At 40.3% G+C, this 27,211-nt stretch overlaps 1 protein-coding gene across 4 annotated transcripts in view; it reads right to left on the bottom strand.

Moving 5' to 3' along the window:
- The window catches only part of TRPC4 (transient receptor potential cation channel subfamily C member 4), a 235,662-nt gene that overhangs the window by 49,374 nt on the left and 159,077 nt on the right, over positions 1-27,211 (bottom strand). For all 4 annotated transcript variants that reach the window (XM_075919125.1, XM_075919124.1, XM_006124925.4 and 1 more), the window contains one exon: positions 13,948-14,284. In XM_075919125.1, coding sequence (XP_075775240.1) covers positions 13,948-14,284 — 337 coding nt within the window. The remainder of the gene's footprint in view (positions 1-13,947; positions 14,285-27,211) is intronic.

Here is a 27,211-nt window from a genome sequence, read left to right as displayed (position 1 = left end):
AACCTCTCTTCAAAAGACTGAGCAGTAGAGGTGCTAACCTCACCTTGGTCTCTATATTTGACCTGCTTTTGGATCATTTGACCAAATTCAAGAAAGAGAGGCTACTTCTAGACTGCAGAGTTAAATTAGAAAGAGGCTTTTCTGAAATTTGGTGCCTCTACACAGTGCCAATTTTCAGAAAAACCTGCTCTTTCAACACATCCCTTATGCCTCATAGAACAAGATTTTACAGGGATGGTGAAAGAGCGCATCCGCTTTTTCAAAAAAAAAATTCAGAAAAGCAGACTCGTTCCTTGGATGCGGCATTGCTTTTCCAGGATACCTCTGGAAAAATGCTGCAGTCTAGATGTAACCAGAGAGACAGTTATATAAATGGACCCCATAGCAAGCAGGTCTTAGAGATTCACAGGTATATCAACCTAAATAAATTCTTCTCTAATTCATCACATTTAAGTATTCTACTTAGAATATTACTTGAGGACAATGCAGAATGGCATTGGGATGATTAGTGAAACAAAAGTTTATGAGAACTAAAAAAAAAGTGGCCATGGAAGCACTGCTGCTGAAGTAATTTGACATTACAAATAGCCTAAAATCTGAATTGATGCAACTCCAAAAGGGCTGGAGGCTGTTTTTCTTGAAGATAATAACTTAATAACATATGCTTTCAAAGCATCATCTGACTACAACAACATTATGTCCAGACTGATCATAAAAAAATAAAAATAGTTAGCATTTCTTTGTCAATGTTATGAGCTTATAGGCAGAAAGAAGCCACATCACAGTTCCAAGCACAACTTAGATTTCAGAAAATGATAATGATATTGGAAACAGTCTCATTAATTGTGAAATACAGGTCTTATAATAGGAGTTTTAGGGCAGAAATGCTTTCAAGAGGCCTTAAAGAGGCTTGGCTTTTAAATTCTTGTCTGCCATGTTTACGACCTGATCCTGGAGTTTAGAGAAAGCTAAAAGAGATTAGGCACTGCAAATATATGCCAGGATGAGGAAAACACATTAGATGAAACATTTCTCCACTTCTAAGTGGACTGCAAGCCAGGGGAGGAACATTGGAGGCTGTTTGTGATCCAATAGGAGACAGAAGATATAGCAGAGACATTTTACACAAAGCTGGACTGCTTATCAATATAACAGAAAAAAAGTGAAAGGGACTTTGCCTGGAGTCCAATTTGAGAATTATAATGTATAAAACCAGAACTGGGCAAAAATGAGACATTTTTAATAATGACAAAATGATTAAATTAAAACCTAAAAATATTTTGATTTTATGAACATTGAATGTTGTAGGAGAGGGGGTCAGTAAACATTTTTGGTGAAATTTTTCAGTTTCAAAAACACAAATCCCCAGCTTTTCTAAAACTGAAATCTTATTTTTAAACCCAAACAACAAAATAGTGTGGGTTTAAAACTAGTTTTAATTTCGCATTGCAATGCTGAAATAAAAATCAAAAGGAAACAAACTGTCCAAAGAAAGTTTCTGTCTTTGTTGAGAAGGCATTTCCACTGAAAAACAATTTTGACATCAAAATTAAAATAGTTCTTTAAAAACTATATTCAACTTAATATTGAGAACAGGACTTCTGGTTATTACTGAGTCATTTGTTTTCTAAAATAAAACTTTAATTTCAGTTTTTAGCTACCAAATACAAACAGGAGAGACACAAGTTTCTGTTGTGCAAACAGTGCCACTCTAAAAAAATTTCAGTTCACTCTCCTTCCCCCTTTTATTCTGTGGCATCTCTGATGAAAATGCCAGTTAACTAAGATACCAAAAAAATTGATCACTGATAATTTACACTATTATCAATCAATCTCCTATGGCATTCACCATAATTTTTACTTTTAAAAACATTTTTTCTTCATTTCCCATTAGAACAATTAAGCCGTTAACGAGCAATGATATATAAATTGACAAAAATAATCAGATGCATCTTGATTAAATCCCCTTCTAGAAATCCCTTCCTGAATTATTACAAAACAAATCAGATTTTCAAGGATCAGTAGAAACTTGGTGAAAATGTTATCTTGTCTTCACAACACAAACATTTGTAAAGCTGCTTTATGTTGTTTATGATATAGTGGTTTAGATGTAATTTTCTTGGCCTTGCCATGATATCAAAGACATCTGTTTTTATGTTTATTTTGACATTGACTCCTAAGTCTCTAAGGGCCAGATTTGTAAACGTATTTAGGTACCTGAAAATACAGATAGATTTCTAGTGGGATTCTCAAAAGTTCCTATGCACCTTAGTTAGGTGTCTCGAGCCTTTTGAAAATCTTACCAGATTTTCATCTATATTCTTTTTCAGATACCTAGATACCTTTAAAAAAACCTGATCCTAAATGTTTTGGAAGGTATTCGTTAGTCAGCCTCTTGCCAAGGCCCTCCATATGCCCTGCTTTTGGAAGTTATTAACTTATTTGGATTCTGCAGGATATGAGAAACCAGAAATAACACACACACACACACACACACACACACACACAAACCCCAACCAGTATCTGAGTATTTTTTTCAGGTTAATAAAGAAAACAGCTTGTGTCATGGAAGCTACAGAGTCTTTTATTAAACTACCCTGAAGACTCTAATTGAATAGACCTATTGAACAGACAGTAATTGCTTTATTCCTTTTCATTCTTTGACAGGCTCATCTGCTTTCTTTTGATTTACTTCTAAATCTAATTTTAAGTGGTTTAGTAGTTTAAAATCCAGGCAGGAGAAGACATCTGCAGTAGCTATCTGTGCCAGCCTCTTGTTGGGAATGAGGAGTGTAAGTAAGTTCTTTCTGTCTCCTTCTGCCATGGTAAATTAATGGTCATCACTTGTCAACATTTTCAAACCTGCCTTAAAATTCAGCTCCTTAATTTATGTTTAGGTACTTAGACTCTGGGAAATTATGGACCTACAAAAGGCAACAATGGCTTAATCTTGCAAAGTACTGTGTGACTTCAATTCCTGCTGACCTCAATAGCATTGAGGGACCTCTTCACCTGGTAGGATCAAGCTGTGAATTAACTGGTTGCTGAATATAACTACAAATGATGACAACATCTAGCTACAACTTAAATCATTCATCCATCTAGCTATTTAATTGTATCCGGGTAGAATTGAAACAGACATGGAAATATATTTCCACTCTGTATAGGCTGAACTGTATTGTACTCAAAAGTCTCACTTGGGGAGAGAGGGAGTGGAAGGAACAGCAGAAAGCATTATAGATTGTTTTGATTTGACATAAGATGTTCAGATGCAGGCTAGATTTTAATTATTAAATAAATCTGCTTTTCTCCTTTGTAAATGCTTAATTTGTGGTAAGAACAAATTAATGAACACTCTTAATTTTGTGAAGGCAGAATTGGAAAATCGTTTACATGTAGCAATACCTTCAGTGTCACAAATGGAGAAATACTGGAAATTACTGCAAAAATACAGTGACGCAAGATCAATATTTTTGCACAGTGTTGCAGTTGACCAATGCTCCATGAACAGAAGATTCACTAATTCAAATTGCTGCTTCCATGTACTCACTTATATTCTTCATAGAAGTCTGTAGATAGCAATTTAAAATAAAATATCTCTTGACTTACTACTCATGTGACTCTGCTGAACTCTGTCAATGTAATGTATACATTTTTCAGAATTTGTTTTATGATCTTTTAAGATTTCATTGGCATTGCCTGTGGCTGTCATATGCCAACTGTTATGTTTATTTAATGTACCAATTATTTGATTACTTTCCTCAAGATTCTACAAGGAATGAAAAGGGTAAACTTCGGCTGGCTTATATTTTATATTTCCTAAAATATCCTTAATTTTGTACATGTTAACAGGTATCCTAACAGTGCATTGCTATAATCCTATACTAATTAATATGTATACTTCTTGTATCTGTAATTAGTAATCTTCTTGTACATGTCTTGTTATTCTGATTTGTTACTCTAACTGCTTGTTACTTTAATTTGTACATTTCTTGTTACTCTAATTAGTAATTACCATGCCTCGATGCTGGCACAGCAATTTAATTGAGATATTAATTAAGAATATTTATCAACTAAGAGTGGGATTTTCAAAAGAATCTGAGGTTCAGATCCTCAAAGGATCAATGGGAGTTAAATACCTAAATATCTTTGAGGATCTGGGCCCAATTGATTTACAAGATCAACCCCATTTTCAATTAAACTTGTGCTCCTAAGTCACTATGCACTTCTGAAAAATTATAGATATGGATTGTCACTGTTAAACTGAAAATATCATCATATTTGAATTTTAAATTATCCTGGCGTTTTTCAAAGAAATTTGTGCATGAACCCATAGTTCTATATAGTAATGGAGTGAGTCACTATTATGAACTATATTATTCTTTTAGCTTGTAGCTCTTTGTGTACTAGAACAAATCATTTGAATAGTCCTTTAAATTGTACATTTTGTAACTTTAACAGACAAAAAAAACCAATTTTGGAATAAAACCAATAATGGTTCTTGCTTGCTTAAAAATATGATCTAGCTCCCAGGATTATCTTGCCAAATACTCCATCAATGAAGTTTTCTGGCTACAGTAACACAGCAGATTGGGATAAATGCTTGCCTGGATGCTATAACCTTTTATATTATCTTGTAAATATAGAGTGTATCTAATTCTAAGCCATCGCCACTGAGAGGGAATTCTGTCATAACTAATATAAGGGCATGTAAGACTCAAGGCTCAAAAGGTCATTGGTAATTAAAGGAATTATCTTTATTTCCTGTGCTTTCTAGTCATTTATTACATTATGTATCAGACACTATAGTTATGAGCATCATAGAAAAGCCCATGAGAAAATTAATAATTCTTCTTTCAGAATAGGGCTTGAATGGTGTGCAGTAAAAAAAAGATCTAGGGCCAAGCATTGCACAATGAAGAGATAAACAAATATTGAATATCCACTTATTCAGTTAGCTTCATCCATTTGCAATCTACCAACCATGGGGGACATAAAACATTCACATTTTTATCATGGGCAAAACATTTGTGGTTTCTAGCCTTGTTCTGAAAATGGTTGAACCATTTTAGCTGACACTTCGCATAGAAAATTGTAGAATCATAGAATCTGGAAGAAACCTCAGGGGGTCATCGAGTCCAGCCCCCTACCCAAAGCAAGAACACTCCCAAGTAAATCATCCCATTCAGGAGTTTGTCAAGCTGACCCTTAAAAACCTTTAGGGATGGAGAATCCACCACCTCCTTAGGTAACACATTCCACTGCTTCCCCACCCTCATAATGAAATAGCTTTTCCTAATATCCAAACTAGACTTCCCCTACTGTAACTTGAGACCATTGCTCCTTGTACTGCCATCCGTCACTACTGAGAACAGTCGCTCTCCATCCTCTTTGGAACCTCCCTTCAGGAAGTTGAAGGCTGCTATCAAATCCCCCTCACTCTTCTCTTCTGCAGCCTAAATAAGCTCAAATCCCTCAGCCTCTCCTCAAAGGTCATGTGCTCCAGCCCCCTAATCATTTTGGTTTACTCTCACACAATTTACTCCCCTCAATTTACTCTAACACAAGCTCACAGATATCATATGTATCATTTTGTTGGATGGATATCAGTTTCATCATGAATGTGTTTGTTTTCCTTTCCCATGTTTCCTTTGTCTCTACTTGGCTGTGTGTTATTTCATCAGCGTGGCTACATCACCCTTTGTCTCTTCTCCCACTAACAACCCAATCTCCAGTACCTGTCCAATATTTTATGTAATACTTTCCTGATCTTTTATTGGTAGTGTCACATCTATAAATGATTCACACCAAACTTTTGCACATCAGTTCAGAGTTTTGCTGTATATAAGCAGACCAAGCAATTGTCCCAAGTAGCTCAAAGGGGGCTCAGTTTAGTTTTGCCTCCCAAATGCCATTCATTTAACTTAACATGGACCTGATAGCATATGTTGTGTTGATTTTTTTTTTTTTTTTAGGTTTGCAGAAATAATGCAATCATTACATTTAAGGGGTTGGTAAAAAGGGACCCAAAGATGCTCTGGCTTATGCCACAGCCCCGGTGGGCTTGCACCACCTCTCAATTCAGATATACTTTGTTCTCAGTGTTCAACAAGACTACACTATCACACACATCCTACCTAGAATTTCTTCAGCCATGAATGTATGTTTTGCACAATTTACAAGCCTCTTCCTTCCCTTTAGGTTCTTACTCTCCAACCTGTATCCAACAACCTGACAGAAAGAACAAGGCATGGTCCAGAAAAAAGATGACCACCTGAAGAATAATACATTCATGCCAACATAATGCTACTATTTTATCAACAGCCTACTGCCATTTGCTACATCCTCACAGAACAGACTGAGAAAAATACCAATGAGAGTTTATTTTAACACAGCTATTGACTACAGAATTTATAGATGTGAAAGTTCTTATTTTCTGTTCCTCCATTCCTGTGTAAAGGGCAAGATGGGAGAGGGAAGGACAAAGGTGGCTTAAATCAACCTTTTTGTCCCCCTATACTTGACTTATCTGGAGTTCTGACATAAATTAGAGCAGCTTCAGGGCTGCTCTAACTCAACACTTTGACTGGAAGGGCCTCCTATGGATCATCTGTCAGTAGAGAATAGTGTGACCGCAGCAGTGCTCCAATCATGTCTCCTCTCTTCTTTGGTTTGTTCTCTATAATATGGGCTGTAATTTGGGGTGCTGCAGTGCTATTTTGGTAGCTCTATACTAGTTAGGGTAGTGCCTTACACCAGAGAGATTTGGGGAGTGGGCTGTTTCTGCCTGTTTTCACCTTCTTTACATTCCTGGCGTAGTGCAGAAAGTCTGTAGGGTGATCACATAGAAATAGCGATGACATTGGTAAGTTTTGCAGGAAGTTTTCTGGCCTGTACTATATAGGTAGTCATACTAGATCATCACAAATGGTCCTTTTGGATCTTGGAATCTTGTGACGAAAAAGTTTGTAGTGTTTTACTGCCTCACTTGCATTGTTTATTGCTTTTGCTCATTCCAACTTATTCTTCCTCATTGCCTCAATGGTCGTAAGGTCTTCAGGTCAGGGATCATGTCTTTTATTTTTCCTATGAAAACAAATTGCAAACTTCAGGATGCCCAGTTAACAACTAATAATAATATGGTTTCCCTGGCAGTGAAGGCTTGCTCCCTATTGTTTATTTAATTGTTTATAGAGACAAATTCCGTCTCTTCAATAGGATTGTGTCTAAACAACATCCCTTTTCTCGAAAAAGGGATGTAAATTAGACACTTCAATATTGCAAATGAAGCCAGGATGTATATTTCCTGTGCTTCATTTGCATAATGGCAGCCACAGTTTTTTTCGAAATGGAGCTTTTCAAAAGAAAAACAGCTGTTTAGATGGGGATTGATCGAAAATAAAAACCTTTCAAGGGTTCTTTCGAAATAGGTTTATTTTCAATTGATCTGCATCTAAACAGCCGTTTTTCTTTTGAACAGCCCCGTTTCGAAAAAAACCACGGCCAGCATTATGCAAATGAAGTATGGGAAATTTAAATCCTGGCTTCATTTGCAATATTGAAGTGTCTAATTTACATCCCTTTTTCGAGAAAAGGGATGTAGTTTAGACACAGCCTGGGATAACTGTCCCACAAGCTAAGAGAGCTCATTCTCTGGAAGCATATCCAAATATTAAACCTAAATGTTCTTCTTTTTTTAGTTTTATTTTCTTAGTCCTAGCTATACTGACTTTTTTTGCTGCAGAGATAATAACCAGGTAATGTCATATAACTTGTGTAATCACATCATGTGTGTAAAAACATAAATGAAGAAACGTTCTTAAATTATTTTTTTCTTCTAAATATAAATTGCCTGATACAAGTTCTTCCATTGAGTTTCCTATTCTAATGATTCTTCAAATGTGTTCATTACACACATCCAGTTTCTTACATACTAATAGGAAAATCACATTTAATGTTTCGTCTTCAGAGAATTTAGATCATTGTGGACCATTTTAATGCTTCCTAATTACTAAATGATGGAACCATCTATATTATGAGATCCATACTAAGGAAAAATCAGGAATATGTATAGCTCCCATTTGTCTGTACTCACAATAAGAGAACAATTAAAATGTAAATTACATTCAGAACTATCCTAACAAGGAGAAGGAGGCATGAGCCTATTGTTTAAAAATGTTAAAATGTTGTGGTTGCTCCAAGATAACCCTTGCTTTGGGAAAGGGAATTAGTTGCTTACATTCTCACTTTTAAAATAAGACTTTTACCCTAGAGCAGCAACAATGGAGTATATACTTCAAAATGTCTCTGCATCCAATAAGTAAAAATGCATACTTTAACTACGTATAGGTCTTTATTTTGGGGCTGTCTGTCACTTTAATAAAAGGGTGATGAATTTTTCACTTTAAAAATATATTAGGGGTCTGTGCCCCCTGTTTGCTGTGCTCACCAACCCCCTCTCGGATGGGGAGGGCACTGTCCAGAGGCCATCCCTGCTCTTGGGCCCCCCATCTGCTGGAAGGGGCCAGGCCCAAGCTGTGCCAGGACCAGCATCCCCCGCCTTCAGTCACCAGGAAGGACTGGATCCAAGCCACTCGGGTTTGGCTCTTCCTCCTGACCACCGGGGGTTGGACTAGGCCAAGGTAGGCCCAGGTCTCTCCCCCCAGCCACTGGGGGGTTGGGTCAGGCCTGACAGAGGCCTTTCCATAGCATACCTGGTTCTCTCCCCCTGGCTGCTGGGGGCTTGGGCTGGGCCCCTCCCAGCAGATGGGGGGCCCAAGAGCAGGGATGGCCTCAGGACAGTGCCCTCCCCAAGGCCACGAAGCTCCCACCCCTCAACCCTTCCTGAGCATGGGAAAGTGGGGAGGGCACATGACTTGTGGCTCTCATGGCTCCCTGGAACAAGGGGAAGGCCACACAGCTGAAAGCAGAGGGAGGGGCTGAGGGCGGAGGGTGGGGCTGCAGGACACAAAGTGACCCATGACATTACACTGTCATCCCGCAGGAAAAGTCTTTTTATATATAGAGAGAGAGATTGAAAAAATGAGAGACCAAGAATGATTTTGAAAGCATGATTTACACAAAAGGAATAAAAGAGATCAAATGTATGTAGCTCATCAAAGAGTAGGTTAAGAGGTGATTTTATCACAGTCCATAATTGCCTACATAGGGACAAGGTATGTGATGGAAGAGATCTAATTAGTCTAACAGACAACGGAGAGCTAATGGCTTAAAGTTGAACCTCGCAAAATTCAAAATGGAAATAACATGCAAATTTTAAACAGAGGGAAATTAACAATTGAAACAAGTTGGCAAGAGATATTGTAAATGTTCTGTCTTCATTTCAACAGCAAGTTGGTGGGCAACATACAGGCATCGCTGAGTATCACCGGTGCTATACAGGAGATGAGACTAAACGGCCACAATGGTCTCTCTAAATCTCTGATTCCATCTCTGTTAAGCTATTGGTATCAGCATCTACGTACCAGATCATGCAGATTTTACTCACATGGGTGAATAAACTCATGCACATAGCCCTATTGATTTTCTCTGTCTTACTTGTGGAGTAAGTTGACTATTCAGCAGAAGTAACAAGGGCCTAATCTGGCTATGTTGACAGGTATTACTGCAGCTTGTAGAGTGGAGAGTCTCTGAGGACATGTCTACACAGAAGGGCCTAACTTGAAATAAACTATGCAAACTGAGCTTTGTCAACTGAGTAGCTTATTTCGAAATAGCTTATTTCGAGGTTTGGTGCTGTCAATACAGCACTTATTTCAAAATAGAGCACTCTTTCTGCAACTTACCTCACTCCACATAAAATGAGGGTTACAGGAGTCGGAGTAAGAAGTCCTCCAGCTTGACATCATTTCAACATTATGTTGAAATAATTGCCAGTTTTGAGAATGTGGACTGTTATTTCAAAATAATGTTGATGTGTAGACATAGCCTGAGTGTCACTACACTCTGGGTTAATGGGTCACTTTCAGAAGAGCTTAGAATTTGTGAGTTACTGAGTGAGAGTCCCCAGAATCAGTGCTGGATACTGAGGGATCAGGGATTGTTCTTTCCCCACATCCCTCTTTTTTTTTTTTTTTTTTTGGCTGGATTTTGTAGCATCAGCCCTAACTAGTCTTTGTCTTTCCTGAATGGTAGATCCATTTTTGAGCTGCCAGACAGTTCTGGGGCTCAAGGGCCACGGCCTCAGCCTTTTGACCGGCTGCATAATCTCTGGTGAGTCACTTCTCACTGTGCCTCAGTTTCTGTAAAACTGAGATAATGACACCATCCCCTTTGAAGCATATTAAATTGATACAACAACCAGCTATTGACAACAGTGATGATGATTATCCCCCAATCCTCCGTGGGAGAAGAGGTATTGTGTCCTCCTAGCATTGTGATATTGGAATACCACAGACTGGAGTTGCTAGGCAGGAGCTGAGCAGTTGCACTGTAGCTGAGGAAGTCTCTCTGCTCAAGACAGGTGTTTCTATCTATAGGGAATGAATGTGCCCGGGCACAGCACAACAGAACCAGTACTTGATAACTCAATGTGCAGCAGCAGTCAAAAAAGCAAATAGAATGTTAGGAATCATTCAAAAAGGGATATAGAATAAGACAAAGAAAATCTTATTGCCTCTATATAAGTCCATGGTATGCCCACATCTTGAATACTGCATACAGATGTAGTCGCCTCATCTCCAAAAAGATAAATTGGCATTGGAAAAGGTTCAGAAAAAGTCAACAAAACTGATTGGGGGTTTGGAATGAATGCCATATGAAGAGAGATTAAAAAGACTTGGACTTTTCTGCTTAGAAAAGAGGAGTCTAAGGAGGGATATGATAGAGGTCTATAAAATCATGATAGGTATGGAGAAATTAATAAGGAAAAGTTATTTACTTGTTCCCATGACATATGAACTATGGGTCACCACATGAAATTAATAGATAGTGGGTTAAAACAAACAAGATTTTCTTCATGTAGTGCACAGCTAACTTGTGGAACTCCTTGCCAGAGGATGTTGTAAAGACCAGGACTTTAACCAGGTTCAAAAGAGAACTAGATATATTCATGAAGGATAGGTCCATCAATGGCTATAGCCAGGATAGTTCAGAATGATGTCCCTAACATCTGCTTGTCTGAGGCTAAAAATGGGCGACAGGCAAGGGATCCTTTGATGATTACCTGTTCTGTTCACTCTCTCAGTGCATCTGGCACTGGTCACTGTTGGAAGATAGGATATTGGGCTAGATGGACCTTTGATCTGACCCAGTATGGCTGTTCTTATGTTCACTGGGTCCCATTTGTTTCACATGAATATAAAAACTCTAATAACTAATTAGACATTTTTAAAGAATAAGAATCCCAATTCCTGATATTAGTTTGGCTTGTCAATATGATTTGTAACTCTAAGCAGCCTCACAGTTTGATTCATTCCTCGGCAAAAGCAATATCTATATTTTGGCTTCTTTTCAGGTTAAAAGCAAGATTCATGAAACAAAGGACAATAAATCTTGGAGCTCAGCTTTGGCACTGAGTTGTAGCCCAGTGCTGGGGACTGAGTGAAGTTTTGTTATTGCAGAGCAAACTCCAGAATGCAACATACCTCACAAAGCACTAGCCCTCTCAGAAAATATCTCTATGCAGATGTCTGTACAGCATGTTCCTTTGGACATGCATCCCTGCTGCTGAGAAATGTAGGGGAAGTATGATCCAACCTCCTCCTTGTCCCCATTGAGATAGTTTGAATTGCTGGGACTCAAAGAAGGAACAGTCCCTTTCTCATTCCCCTCCATGAGTGGGTTAGACAATATCAGGCTGCATTCTGAGGACTCATAGAATCATAGAACACTAGAACTGAAAGGGACCTTGAGAGGTCATCGAGTCCAGTCTCCTGCCCTCTCAGCAGGACCCAGTAGTGCCTAGAAGATCCCTGATAGATGCCTATCTAACCTGCTCTTAAATATCTGCAGAGATGGAGATTCCACAACCTCCCTAAGTAATTTATTCCAGTGTTTAACCACCCTGACAGTTAGGATGTTTTTCCTAATGTCCAACCTAAATCTCCCTTGCTGCAGTTTAAGTCCATTGCTTCTTGTCCTATCCTCAGAAGCCAAGGAGAACAATTTTTCTCCCTCCTCCTTGTGACACCCTTTTAGATACCTGAAAATCGCTATCATGTCCCCCCTCAATCTTCTCCTTTCCAAACTAAACAAGCTCAATTCTTTCAGTGCATTTCAGTGTGCACTAACATGCTGCACAGTAATGATCCCAAAAGGTACCTTGTTTGCACCCACTTTTTTCACCTGGTGGAGTTACAGTGCAGCACAGCAGCACATGCTTCAGTCCACAGCCACACAGAATGTACTGCAGGCCCATGTAGACTTATCCTAAATGTCATGATCAACAATAATCAGACCACTCAACTTGGGCCAAAAATATAAAATGTATCACCATTTTCCTTTGAAGGTGAAGCAGTTAAGGTGTCTAAGAAGGGTTGTGGAGAAGGAGAGAGCAGTACTTCATAGAAAACTGTGAGGATGGAAAGAAAGTCAGGGGCCTATCTTGAGGAAGGATCTGTGTGTAGCTTTGACATTGAGCAGTTGCTCCAGTTTAACTAAAGTTGTGATTTTAAGCCAATGTAATGAACAGGTGCGACCCTCTGCGTGAACACTCCTATTGGGGTTTAAACCTGGCTTATTGTAGTCTAGCATGATTTGATTAGGAATCTGTTTAAACTGAATCAAAATAAAAGAGCAACTAGGCTACATCCTGGCAGATGTAGTTGGGCTAGTGAGGAGGGATCAAAGGCAAGATTGGGGAGATGAGGGAACTAGAAGTACAGTTCCCATTAGGCACTGCAGCCTCTCTGGCAAACAGAGGTTAATAATCAGGTGACCCAAATGAAATGTTTTGTTTTGGGTGAAGCCAGGCATAAAGGTTGACTTTTGATTTTCCAGACAAGAAAATTCAGCGGAAATCATTCCTGTCCCCTTTCTCCCTAACACGGAAACTTGTGACTTTAACAAAAGCCCATTTTCTGGTGGCAAAATGTTTTATCAGAAATTTGTTAACTAGCTGTAGTAAATAATTTTTTACAGAAAAAACATGTTTGAAAAAAGGTATGTTTTTAATGAAAAAGCATATTGAACAATTTTGACCAGTTTTGGTTATAATTGGTGAGATATGGCTGCGACCTTCTGTAATATCTAAAACTAGTAACAATACACTCTGGCCTGGTCTACACTAGACCAGGTAGGTTGGCTTAAGGTACGCCATCCAACTATGCATTTTGCATAGCTGGATTCGGATTACCTCAAACTGAGCTGCCGCAGCATCTACACTGCGGGAGGCCAACAGGAGCATATGCTCCTATCGGCTTCCCTTACTCCTCACAGAATGAGGAGTACAGCATGCTGGTGGGGGCTGCCCTCAGCATTTGATTTGGGCATCTACACTAGACCCAGTAAATTGAACACTAGAAGATCGACCTCTGGAGGGTTGATCTTCTCCGTAGTATAGAAATACTCTCTGGCTATGTCTTCACTTTTAAAAAACTGAATAGTATAGTCAATTTCAAATTAGTAATTGATATAAATCAGAATAGCATCTGCACTACAGGGGATAGAAATCATGAAGATTATTGATCCTCATGCTATAGTGAATACATTAATCATCAGCTAAAGTCAGAAAGAAAATTCCATGCACCTTCCCCTCTTGCTCTACCAAGGTGTACAATTATAACTGGCCAAGAGCATGCTGGCTTTTTTTAACCTTCCCCTGAATTATCTGCTGCAATTACCAAATACTAAATTAGATGGCCTATAGGTCTACTATGGAAAATTCTATGATTCAATACTCAAATGTGCATTCCTGCTTCAATTATCTTTGCAAAATATATCTGTATTTCATATTTTCCACTATATTTTCTTTAGTAATACATTTACCCAGGACCCACGGTAATATCATCCACTCGACGACAGTTGGCGGTGGCCCCTGCATGTTCAAGTCTGATCTGTCAATGTGCTGAGAGGCAAGAAGCAGCAGAAACAGGAAAGTCAGGTAGGATGCAGTATGGCAGATAAATTTGATAAATGGCTTTCTGATGAACAGCCCTAATGGACTTTTGGGAGCGATCAAGTAGCACACGGAGAAGACAGGGAAAAGGAGCCCTATCACAGCACATGTCAACATCTTCACTGCCCAGTGTCGCCTCCTCCAGCCTGGGAATTCATCATACCAGCGGGACGCAAGCAGCTGCTGACAGTTAGGCTGGGCAACAAACTAAAAGGAAAGAAAGAAAAGGACAAAATCAGTTTCATGTTACTGTTTCCCATTTATTTCCTGCACAGGTCTCCTTGAGGGACATTATTGGCTTTTGGGTGCATACAGAGGAATGTTCTTGACACAAAACCATGCTATTTGCACAGCCTATGCAAATCCCTGTAAGCAAGGACTCATAAACCCCTCCTTTTTCCAGTAAGCCAGTCGTTGGAAACAGGGCACATGACAGAAGAGAGGGGGAATGGGTGCAGCCCCATTGTGGCACTCAAGACATCTCTATCTTATCTTAAAGGATGGTGTTGGTTGTATGCCTCCATGTAAGCCAGGGACTTTGTGGCGAAATGGTGCTTACCAAAGGAAATACTCTCATGTTGCTCCCCCAGAAGTGGCACAGCACACATTTTTAACTCTTAAAATTCACTTTTCAAAAGTATATTTGCTATTAAATCTTAAGTTCTCAAGTGCAAATGAAAATCAGACACAAACAGGTTGTGAACATGGATGTATCAACATTTGTTTTCAATTCACCTGCATATTACCAAAAAAAGAGTTACCATTATTCTCACAGCCCTTGAACAGAACTTGAAGGTCACTGGATAAAAGTCACTATGGAAATGCAAAGTATTATTGTTGTTGCAGGATTCTAATTTAACGTCTTCAGAAAGTAAAATTAAATTTAATAACCAAAAACGTTATTCCTTATCACATTCCATGACAATTCCCTAATTTAGGTCTATCTAGCAGAATACTGGACAAAGTCTATATAGATATATTGAAATGAAGAGTTTGCAATCTATAATATACACTGCCCCTATTTAGCAAATCTTTCACATATTAATTTTCATCCTTTACTCTTATGTAAGAAAAAATCATACAGTGTTCTCTGTCTCTTTCATTAGGAAAAATACTAAGTCCTAAAGGTTCCCATATGTTTATCTCAAAATAGAGCTGCCTGGAATAATATTATATGCAGTTAGAGAAACATGTTTCAACGTGTTGTGCTGCCAAATGTTTTAATAAGGTCTCCATCAAAAAATTTCCACCAGAGTTGGCAATGCGTCACATTCCCTGAATTTAAAACTTTTACCCATCCTGCCAAAGTTTGACGGCTCCATGTTCATTTCCTCTCACCACAGTATCTGCCAATTCTATATCAATTCAGTTCCTAAAAAATCATCATTTTCATACTTCTTCCCCTTTCCAGGACTCACCTCCATGATATGGGGAGGCAGGAAAAGGAACAGCTTTTCCTTGGCTAATCTGAGCTTTGCAGTGGAAACAGGTATGCCTGGGCTTGTCGGGGTGGATAAGGAGAAATAAGCTTATCCTTGGTGATAGTAATGAGGCGTCTGGGGAAAGGAGGGTTCTAGGTTCTTCAAAGTGTGGGCTGGAGTTGGACAGGAAGGCCTGGTTGGGGAGACAAGTGGGTTGCAGCAACTTTAGAAAATACATTCAGTTCTACAGCTGCTTGGTCCTACCACTCTTCCTCCTTATGCAATGCTGGGAAGAGAGCCTGGCAAGAATGGTGATGTGCAGCTTTTGTGATAGACACTGGAGGGGATTCACTTGCATCAGTGCTCTGCCAATATCAAGCACATCCGGGGAACAGCAGCTGTAGGAGCAGCAGCTGCTGAACTCTAGTCTCAAAAAGGGCTAAAATGTTAATATAAAATGAAATCAAAATGTTAATGTAACAATGAGGCTTGTTAACCAACTGGAACATTTTTGAGCTGGCCTATAAAACTCGTTCTGTCCCAATACCCAAACATGATTCTTTCCTTCATGACCATATGGCTACTACATGATCAAGATAAAGGAAAATTGTGGCTTTCCAAATGATGAATTCTTCATATATATGAGCAAAATGGCTAACCTCTAATTGTCTGTCCACTCTGTGAGCTTTTGCCGTTCCCTCAAAAGCACCTGGTACTGACTGCAGTTAAAGAGAGGATACAGTATAGATGGATTTCTTGTCTTGCATGCACAGGGCTAACCTAGGGATTTTTGCAAAGATAAGGAAGATAGTCCTTGGGATACACCCATTCAAACTGTGAGTTGGTTTCCATTCCCAACTAGTTTCCTATTGCAGATGCGTAGGCCTGATGCTTGTTTCAGTCAAGCCCAGTGATCAATTTATATTGGCTGATAATGAGCTTTGTGTTCAAGGCCATCCTCACAATGAAAAAGGCTAGAATTTTATTTTTAAATGAAAGCTATGTTCCAACAGCAGAGTCCCTTGAGATTCCTCCAACTCAGAAGTTTCAATACAATTGGGAAATAGTTTTGAAGAGTTTCATATTCTCTGAAACTCTCTTTACAGGGCAGGTTTGGATTTGCTCACTGAGTCATTTTCACTGAGGCTTCAGTTGTAATTAAAGAATCTTCATGATTTGAAAGAAATCACGTCCACTTCTCCAGGAACCAATTAACATCAAGAACCTCTGACACACAATTTAAATACAAATTGTACATGAAAGAAGCACACGCATCTCCCATTTATCTTTTCCTTATTTGTTTAGTTTATGAGCAACCACCAAATGAAAACGATGACCTAGAATTCCTCTTCCAATAAATGCCAAACACAAAGTAACTCCATATAAAAATACAGGTTGAACCTCTCCAGTCTGGCACTCTTTGGTCTGGGAACATCTGTGGTCCAGCATAATTTTAGTTAGCTGGATATCCACTTATCATGGGTCTGGCCAAGTTTTCTGTGATCCCTTAAAGTTTGTTTACAGCCACCAATCCTGGCTCTCAGTGTTCTGTGCTGTTCTTTAGCTCTAATTTGTCTCTAAATGCTTCCCAGTAAGCCAAGGAAGTGTTGGTAAAGCTGCTAGACATTATGGTGTTCCTGTAGTTTGGCAAATTCTGTGTTTCAGCACCAGTCAGGTCCTGAGGGTGATGGCCTAGAGAGGTTCAAGCTGTACCAATGACACATTCATGTAATGTATATTAAACAAGTTAACGGATGTAATAATAACGAGACGAGCATAACTGTGTGCACCAAAACATGTATAAAAGTACCATGTGAGCTGTGGACATAGGCAGAGATATAATACATAATCCATGAAGCACCATGTCTAGATACAGATACGGCTGGATTAAAAAAGGGGCTATAGGGCTGCCACCCATGGCCCCTGGCTAAGGGGGACTCCCCTAGCCTGAGGCCTGGGCCACAGCCACTAAAGCCCCTGTGTTCCTGGCTACCCTTCCTGGTGGGGTGAGGAGCAACTCCTTGTGCTTCAGTTCATCTTCCCCCCGCTTCCCACCCAGCCCCAGGCTGGAGCCATGGCACTGAGAAGCCATAAAGCTCTTCCCCTCTGCTTTTCTTGCTTTTTGTCTCCACCCCACACTCTCATGGCAAATGGGATCTGTTTGGGAGGTGCCTGCAGGGGAGAGTGGGGCAGCGCAGAGCCCCTTGCACCCCCAATAGGAACTGCCCCAGTAAGTGCCCTGCACTCTAATCCTCTGCCCCAACCCTGAGCCACCTACTGCACCCTAACTACCTCCCAGACCTCACATCCCAACCCTGAGCTTGCTCCTGCATCTTAGATCCCTCACAGACCCAAGAGCCCAACCCCTGAGCTCCTCTCGCATCCCGACTCCCTCCCAGACCCCTGAGCCTGCTCCTGTATCCTAAACCTTGCCCAGACCCTGAACCCAAACCCCAGCCCCCTCCCCTGAAGCCACTTCCACACACCAAAGCTTTTGGCCCCAGTCTAGAGGCTCTTTTAGCACCCCAAATACCTAATTCCCAGCCCCATCCCAGAGCCTTCTCTCCTATTGGAGTCCTCACCCCTTCTTGCACCCATCCCCGTGCATCAACCCACAGCCCCTTCCCACTACTCAAGCCCTCTTTTTGGCCCCATTCTGTGTGATTCTCATTAAAGAGTCCTGCCATGAGGGCAGGGGACTGGACTCGATGACCTCTCAAGGTCCCTTCCAGTCCTAGTGTTCTATGGTTCTATGAAGTACATTACTCACTGAATACTGGTGGTTATAAATGAAAAAGGCCAGGGGATTTTTCAGAAAGGTTCTACTCAATACATTTATAGCTAGTATGCTTTATTATTAATCTATGTTGTTTGAAGGTTGGAACTTAATTTACAATTTTGATTCTTATCAGAGAGGAATGAATAAAGATATCAGTTGGCTCACACATTACCTTCCACATCCTAATGACTTAACCAAACAAACAATGGGTACTTATAGAGGTTCAAATTGTTCTCATCAATCTCTTGTAACTTGAGCAATCCAATTCATTATTTTTTCTCTCTCCCCCTTTCCCCTTTCCCTCCACCTTCCCTTATTTATTCTTGGATCTGGACTTCTAATACTCCAGTCATCTGAAGAATTGGATTATACCCACACTGCTAGACTATTCATTGTTTATGTTTTTCCAGTTACAGACTAACCCAGCTACCCATCAGAAGCTTTATTTTCAGTAAGTCTTAGAGCACTGAGGATGATCTATAAACTGGAGAAAAGCTAATGTTGTGCCATTTTGTAAAAAGAATGACACAGATAATTATAGGCCTGTTAGCCTGACATCAGTCCCAGGCAAGATAATAGAGCAGGAGGACTTGGTTAATAATGAACTAAAGGACAGTAATATAATTAATGAAAATTGACGAGTTTAGGAAAAATTGATTTTGTTAAACTAACTTGGTAACATTTTTATAAGATTACAAATTTGGTCAATAAAAGTATCAGTGTGGACAAAATATACGTAGACTTCTGCAAGAGGTATGATTCTGCATAACATTTTGATTAAAAACTAGAATGTCATAAAATGAATGTGGCACCCATTAAATGGATTAAAGAGTGGTTTAATGATAGGTCTCAAAATATAACTGTCAATGGCAAATCATCATTGAGCCAGGTTTGTTTCCATATGGATTCCACAGGGAGCAGTTCTTGGCCCTATGCTATTTATGAAAGACCTGGAAGCAAACATTAAGTCATCCCTTATGAAGTTTACAGATTACACAAAAATTGGGGTAATGGTAAATAATGGTAAGGACAGGTCATTGATTTGGAGTGATCCAGAGTGCTTGATAAATGGGGTGCAAGCAAAAATGCATTTTAATAAGGTTAAACGTAAATGTATAATTCTGGGAACAAAGAATGTTACAGAACATACTGGATGGGGGGACTCTATCTTGGGAAACAGTGACTTAGAAAAAGATTTGGTCATGACAGGTAAGGTACTTGAGTGTGCGGTGGTGTTGCAACTCCGAGCTTTCTTGGAAGAAATGGATTATCTAGTGCCATTTCAGTCTGGCTTCAGGCCTGATTTTGGAACAGAAACCACTTGGTTGCCCTGGTAGATGACTTATGCTGGGAAATAGACAGGGGGAGTGCATCCCTGTTGCGTCTCTTGGACCTCTTGGCAGCTTTTGATACCCTCAATCATGATATCTTTCTGGAGCACCTGGTGGAGCTGGGTATAGGAGGCAGTGTCTTGCAGTGGTTCTGGTCCTACCTGTCAGGATGCTTTCAGAAGGAGGAGCTTGGGGGCTGCTGCTTGACCCCATGGCGATTGTGCTATGGGATCCCGCAAGGTTCCAGCTTGTCCCCTATGCTATTTAACATCTACATGAAACCATTGAGAAAGGTCATAAGGAGATTTAAAAGACGGTGCCATCAATATGCAGACCTAACTCTATTTCTCTGTGACATTGGATCCAGGTATGGAGGTGAACAATCTGAACCAGTGTCTGGAGGCAGTGATGAATTGGATGAGGTCAAATAGGCTGAAGCTGAATCCAAATAAGATTGAGGTCCTGTGGATCAGGAAACCATCTGTCTGGGAATGTGGTGTATTACCTGTTCTGGACAGGGTCACACTCACTCCTTTTTAAGAACAGGGGTAGTCCTCCTGGACCCCTTTTTAACATTTCAAAATGAGATTTTCTTGGTGGCTAGGAGTGCTTTTGGGCAGCTTCGGCTGATCTGCCGGCTGTGACCCTTCCTGAATAAGAATGACTTGGCTACAGTAATTCATGCTCTTGTGACATCCCAATTGGTTTATTGTAATGTGCTCTACATGGGGCTGCCTTTGAAGAGTCTTTGGAAGCTTCAACTGGTCCAGAATGTGGCTGCTTGAATTTTAATTAATACTCACTACATGGAGCACAGTATGCCGGTGCTCCGGCAGCTGCACTGGCTTCCAGTATGTCTGCAGGCACAATTCAACGTCTTGGTTATGACTTATAAAGTTCTAAATAGATTGGGAATTGGGTATTTGAAGGACCGTGTCCTCCTACATGAACCTGCCCAGAAATTGATGTCGGCTGGGGAGGCTCTGCTCTGTGTTCCTCCACTTATGGAGATAAGGTTGACATCTCTGTGGAGCAAGGCCTTCTCAGCCTTTGCCCATAGGCTATGAAATTCTCTCTCCCGGAACATTCACCTGGCACCAACGTTGGCACTATTTTGGCGCCAGACCAAAGCCATCCTTTTTACCCGTGCTCTTATTGGTATTTAGGGTGTGTGTGTGTGTTTGTGTGTGTCCCTCCTCTTGAGGTGTTTTAGTAGGCTTAATGTTTCCCCCCCTTTGGGATCCTATATTTTACTTTCTATATATTTATTTATGTGTTTTTAAAATTTTATAAGCCACCTCAAATATAGAGGGGCAGGGTAAAAATATTTTAAATAAATATAAATAAATAAATAATCAGCAGAACATGAGCTCCCAGTGGGACATAATGCCATAATCCCATAGTGATCCTGGGATACATAAACAGGGAAATCACAAGTAGAAGTAAAGAAGTTATTTTCCCTTTGTATTTGGCACTGATGCAAATACATCTGTAGGAATAGTGCCAGCTCTGGTGCCCCAGTTCAAGAAGGATGTTCATAAATCGGAAAGTGTCCAGAGAAGAGCCATGAAATTGGATTACAGGATTAGAAAACATGCCTAATAGTGATATATTTAAGGAGGATTAATCTATTTATTTAACAAAGAGAAGGCTAAGGTGTGACTTGATCACAGTCTGTAAGTACCTACTGGGGGAACAAATAGGTAATAATGAGCTCTTAGAACATGATACAATGGCCAGAATGTGAAGTTATACACATTCAGACTTAAATAATTTATATGTTAATAGAGAGATTAATTAATCATTGAATAATTTTAAAAGGACTCCAGTGGAGTCTTCATCACCAGCAATCTCTAAATCAAGAGTGGTTATTTTTCTAAACTATATGCTCTAGGAATTATTTTGGGGAAGCTCTACAGTTTGTTATAAATGTCAGACTAGATTATCACATTGATCCCTTCTAGCCTTAGGATCTATGAATCTTTGAGCATACACTAAAATCTTCAATTTTGATGAAACTGCATTTTACAAATGAAAAGCCTACAAAGAATTGTTTTTACCAACTCTGCTAAATATCTTTAAAAATTTGACCAAGAGTCATTGACAGCATTGATTCATATATGTTTAATCTTCATATAGTTCATTAGCCTCAGTGACTCCACCAGGACAAGAATATTGACTGTTCGTAAATCTAACAAGTTTCATATTCACCAATGTCAGATGTTCTCCATTATTTGACAATAATTTGGATAGCAGAACTTCCAAAATATCTCCTGTTATGCTAAAAAGCCTTCATGAATGCTCTTCAAGTTTGACCATTACTGGGGGGCAATTTATGATTTTCAAAGTTCAGTTTACAAAATCAGCCTGGTATGATTTCTTTGCTTTCTGGTATTCCAATGTACAGTTTGCAATATCTGTAAGTGGCTCATCAGAAGGCTACTTAATCATCAAGGAATGGATTGCTCAGCCTCTGGCTGAAGTAGCACAAAAGCAATCTGTGCAAAATGTCTGTAAAACTGGAATCGGTAGCCTGATGTCTGTGTATTTATGAGTCATAGAATTGCTGCTAATGTTAATGCTGGGAAATGGTGAGTGGAGAGAGAACACGGAAGCTGTTGAAGCAGCTACTCACAGAAGATACATGTCAGACCTTCTTACAATGTGTCATATAATGTCACTACTAGGAAACTTTGCCTCAGTGTAAGATCCTAGGTTCAATGTCTAGACTGCAGAGTTTTTCCGGGATACTGAAAGTATCCCAGAAAAATTGCCACATTCAGGGAATGTGCCCACTTTTTCAGACCAATTTTATGAAGAATAAGGGATCTTCTGAAAGAGGAGGTTTTCCCCACATTTGGCCCCATGTAGACAGGCCAAACATCAGAAAAGCCTATTCTGAAAAAACAAGCGGAAAAAAGTACGCAAATTGTGGTTTTCAATTTGTGTATCTTTCTGAAAAATAAACACAGTGTAGACATAGCCTGAGGCAATCATACGAATTGTGGGTTTGATAAACCTGTATAGGACACACACTATGACAGAGATAACCATACATTGATGGGTCAGCACCTGTAGCATATCCCAATTGTTTGTCTGGAGGAGACTATTCTATTTCGGTATAATATTTACTAGATTCTTCACTGCAGGTAAATTAGACACTGACTTAGCACATAGCTAAATTTAAGCATGTCACTTGCTTCACTGAAGTCATTAGGCATAGTCATGTGTTCAAAATTAGGCTGATACTTAAGTACTTTTTCTGAAATGTAGCCATAATTATTAAATGATCATTTTTACATTTTTCTACCTTAATGTTTTATGACTATGAAAAAGTAGTTTTTCTGTCTCAGTGGTTTATTAGGCATGCACAATTTATGTCAGAATATTTTCTTTGAAGTCTATTTCTCTTTTCTTAAACCTATTCTAAGGTATCAATAACCTCTTTTGCACCTGTTGTGTTACATTATGTGTTCTTTGACATGATATTTCTTGATCCTTTGTATTAGCAGCCACTGTTTCTCATTTTCATGTGCAATGTGTTCCTAAAACCTTTCAGCAGCATGAAGGATGTTTTCCAGCAACGATACCACTGGTAAGTTCTGCTTTAGTCTACTCAAATGATTCTACCTTATTACAAATAATTCTGAATTCCTTCTTGCAAATCTTACCTACAGGCCTGATTCTTTTCAGTGCATGGTATCAGGGTCCATATACAATGCTCCAGCATAGCAAGCTTGTGCGCTCTAGTCTCACAGACTAAATTGCTGAATACTTACATCCCTCGTAGACAGGCCTCTCTCAAGTTTTATATTGTTGTTGACTTAACTCTGATCAGTAGTGTTGCTGCAGTAATATTTAGGTTAATTTATTTCCTAAATGTAAGCAGGGGAATGGTCCTGCTATTGTTGGGAACTTTCCTGGTTTCTATACTACCCGGCTACATCTAGACTGGCATGATTTTCCGCAAATGCTTTTAACGGAAAAGTTTTTCTGTTAAAAGCATTTGCGGAAAAGAAAGTCTAGATTGGCACGGACGCTTTTCCGCAAAAGCACTTTTTGCGGAAAAGCGTCCATGCCAATCTAGACGCGGTTTTGTGCAAGAAAGCCCCGATCGCCATTTTCACGATCGGGGCTTTTTTGTGCAAAACCATACCACGTTGTCTACACTGGCCCTCTTGCGCAAAAGCATTTGCGCAAGAGGGCTTTTGCCTGAACGGGAGCAGCATAGTATTTCCGCAAGAACACTGACAATCTTATATGAGATCGTCAGTGTTCTTGCGGAAATTCAAGCGGCCAGTATAGACAGCTGGCAAGTTTTTCCGAAAGCAGAGTCCTCGAAATCCCAACAAGGCTGGGCCCAGGTTTTCTGGTGCTTAATCCCCGACCTTATAGTCACTTGAGGCAGGGGCTAGGGTGTGCCCACTCCGGGGTGTTCTCTGGACACTGGATGCTTTCTTGACCCAGTGATCATTTCATACAGATCAAAGCAAATACAATTTATTAAACAGCAACTGATTTAAAATAAAAGAATAAGGAAAAATGAGAAAGGTTAAATGAGAACACACAGCCCCGCTCGGTAGCACGGGGACATCACAAACAGCAGTCTGCAGAGTGTAAGGACAGTTCACAGTCTGTTCCTTATAGGTCCCAGAGCTCTCTCTCAGGCCCTCCTGAAGGAAGGGCTGCAGGATGGACATACTTGTTCTGGCAGTGACCACACAACTTCAGGCTCTAGGTGGCAGGACCCCTTTCCCAGTTGGAGTTACAATCCCTCTCCAAGTCTGGCCTGCTGGGCCTCTAGGCTGGTGGCATCTCCCTGCCCAGAGCCTCTCCCCCCACTTTGCTGGTCCCAGCTGCTCACCATACCCAGCTGCAGACTATGCTGCTTTGCCAGCCTCCAGCTCCTTATGTTATTTCTCTGACCCTTTGGCTCTCTGGTCACTGCAGGTCTGCTTCTTAGCACAGGGTCTGCGCTCTGTGGGCTGTATGGGCCTCTGGCTCTGACACGGCAGGTCTGTCTCTCCACACAGCTTGCTCTCCTTGCTGCTCTTCGTAGCTCTCTCCTTTTCTCAGAGAGACTCAGAAAATCCCAGCTCACATGGAAGATGGGACCTGGCCTCCTAATTTCCTCAGTGGCCCGTCCAACCTGTCAATCAGGCTGAGCTGGAGTGTTGGCTGCTTTCCGTCATCTCTGGGGTCTGTCAGTCTCAGGAGCCTGATTTTTCATGGACCCTTCCCCTTTTGGTACTGGAAGCTAGCCAACCAAAAACTCCCACTGAGTTTTAGTAAGGGGCTAACAGTCCTCTTACATGAAGACAACAAATGCTTTTTCTCAGATACTACGGATAACATCAGATAAAGAGAAAGCCACAGAAAGGTTGATCCTGCAAACACTTACACACATGTTTAGGAACAATTCACATCCTCACAGCTGAACATGTGAATAAGTGTTTTTAGGACTGAGACTGAAGTCTCTCTGTTTATATACCCAGGATCATAATGATGAGGATAATGACTTGAAATCCTGGAAATACGCAAAGGATTTCAGAAATGCATTAATGAACTAAAGTGCTCTCTTTTAAACAAATGGTCTACTTGCAATACTGCAATGCCTAGATGCTCCAATCAGAGTCCCATTGTACTAGGAGCTGTACAGACATATAGTATAAAAATCAGCTTTGTCCGAAAGATTAAAATCTTGAATTGTTACATTTTTATTATCCAGTCTTTCAAGAGCCTGTGTAATGTCTTCACTCTGCCACTAATAAGAGTTACAAAGGTTACATACATAAATAGGAGCTTCAGGGGATAGACAAGTTAATCTGTTACAGAAAAAAAAAACAGTAAGCAAATGGTCTGGTAGCACTTTATAGACTAACAAAACATGTAGATGGTATCATGAGCTTTCCTGGGCACAGCCCACTTCTTCAGATGACCTGAGTTATGAAGAAGTGGGCTGTGCCCACGAAAGCTCATGATACCATCCACATGTTTTGTTAGTCTATAAAGAGCTATCAGACTATTTGCTTGATGTTTTTATACATAAATAGGTCATTATAGAGTGCCTAAAAGGAAGGGGAGTTTCCCTTTTGCCTTCTATAGGCACACTGAGGACTGGTGATGTGAAATGTAGGGTTACCAGGGAGACCCCGCCAAAAAAACAGACACACTTGATCATGGGGGAGGAGGGACCGGATGGGGGGGGGGGGAGGCAGGAAGCAGAGCTGGCAGGGAGGAGGTCCAGGGGCCGCAGGGCTAGCTGGGAGGAAGTGGGAGGGGACAAGAAGCAGAGCTGGGGGGGGCATGGGGCTGGCCGGAAGGAAGGGGGGGCTGGGAGGAAGGGGGGGCCAGAAGCAGAGCTGGGAAGGGTCAGGGGCCGCGGGGCTTGATGGTGCGGGGTGGTTAGAGGAAGGTGTACCGGTACATGAGGTGTACCGGTAGTTCGGAATAGGAATCCTAGTCCGAACTACCTAGTTCGAGCCCCGTGTAGCCGCGCTGCACGGGGTTCGAACCAGCGGGGTTTTAAAAATGGCGGCTCCCCGCTTATGCAACTGAAGCCCGGGAAATTCAAATCCCGGGCTTCATTTGCAAGTGCGGTATGCCTACATTACCCCGCTAGTTCGAACTAGCGGGGTAGTGTAGACATACCCTAAGTGATTATCGTGACATGTGCATTCTGAATTCTTTTAAAATACCATGGGTAAGAGTCTCAATTTTCCTGAACCTTGTGTAAATATTTACACAAGGGCCAAATGAGTGTAAAATACAAGCATTGGGATTTATTACCACTGTAGATCCACTTTGCAATCACTTGTGTGCATTAGTGTAGGGCAATGGGAAATTAGGCTCAGTGTTGTAGAACTTAAAGGAAAGTTACAGAATTGTTATGACAACCCAAGTTTTTCAAGTCCTTTCTGTCCCAAATTGTTCCTAGTCCAGTGAGTGAAAATTCTTTCATTAGGCACTAGACTCAGTTCCACAAATTCCAATCTATTTGCTCAAAGAGCAGATAAGGAGAGAAGAGGTTGCATACCAAAGGGGACAGCTGTACAGAAAATCAATCACTTGAAGCTTTCATATAATGCCAAAGAGAAAAGACAGATAAGTGGAGAGGCCCGAAGAGGAGACTGAAGTCTGAGATTTACAAGCAAGGATGATAGTCTTTGCAGTGGTGTTTGGCATAGAGTTGTTGGTGGTAGTCAGTGTAAAGCATAGAATATGGGAGGGGGGCTACAGGAATTCCAAATAAGTAATATTTTTTAATTATTGATTGAAAGAAAATAATTGCTCATGAAGTAATTACTCATGTTTCATTCACCTCTTCCATTCAGGTGAAATCTGCAATTCACTTACATATTTCCTCTCTCAGATCTGTGGACCAAAGTTTGATCTTATATTTTAAAACCATTGTTTGCATTGCTATAATTGAAATCAGAATATGCCCCAGTACTTTTTATTACAGTAAAATATAATTTAACATACAGCATACTTTGGTGGGGGGAATAAAAAAACCCAGGCAAATTCAAAAGGAAAAAACTTTACAAACTTAACTCTGAGAAATTATGATCATTACGTAAATGAAGATGCTACAGCTCTTCAC

Source organism: Pelodiscus sinensis, chromosome 1 (genome assembly GCF_049634645.1).
Source record: "Pelodiscus sinensis isolate JC-2024 chromosome 1, ASM4963464v1, whole genome shotgun sequence".
NCBI lineage: Eukaryota > Metazoa > Chordata > Testudines > Trionychidae > Pelodiscus > Pelodiscus sinensis.
The sequence above is the reverse complement of the archived record's forward strand: the minus strand, read 5'-3'. Positions and strand labels throughout refer to the sequence as shown.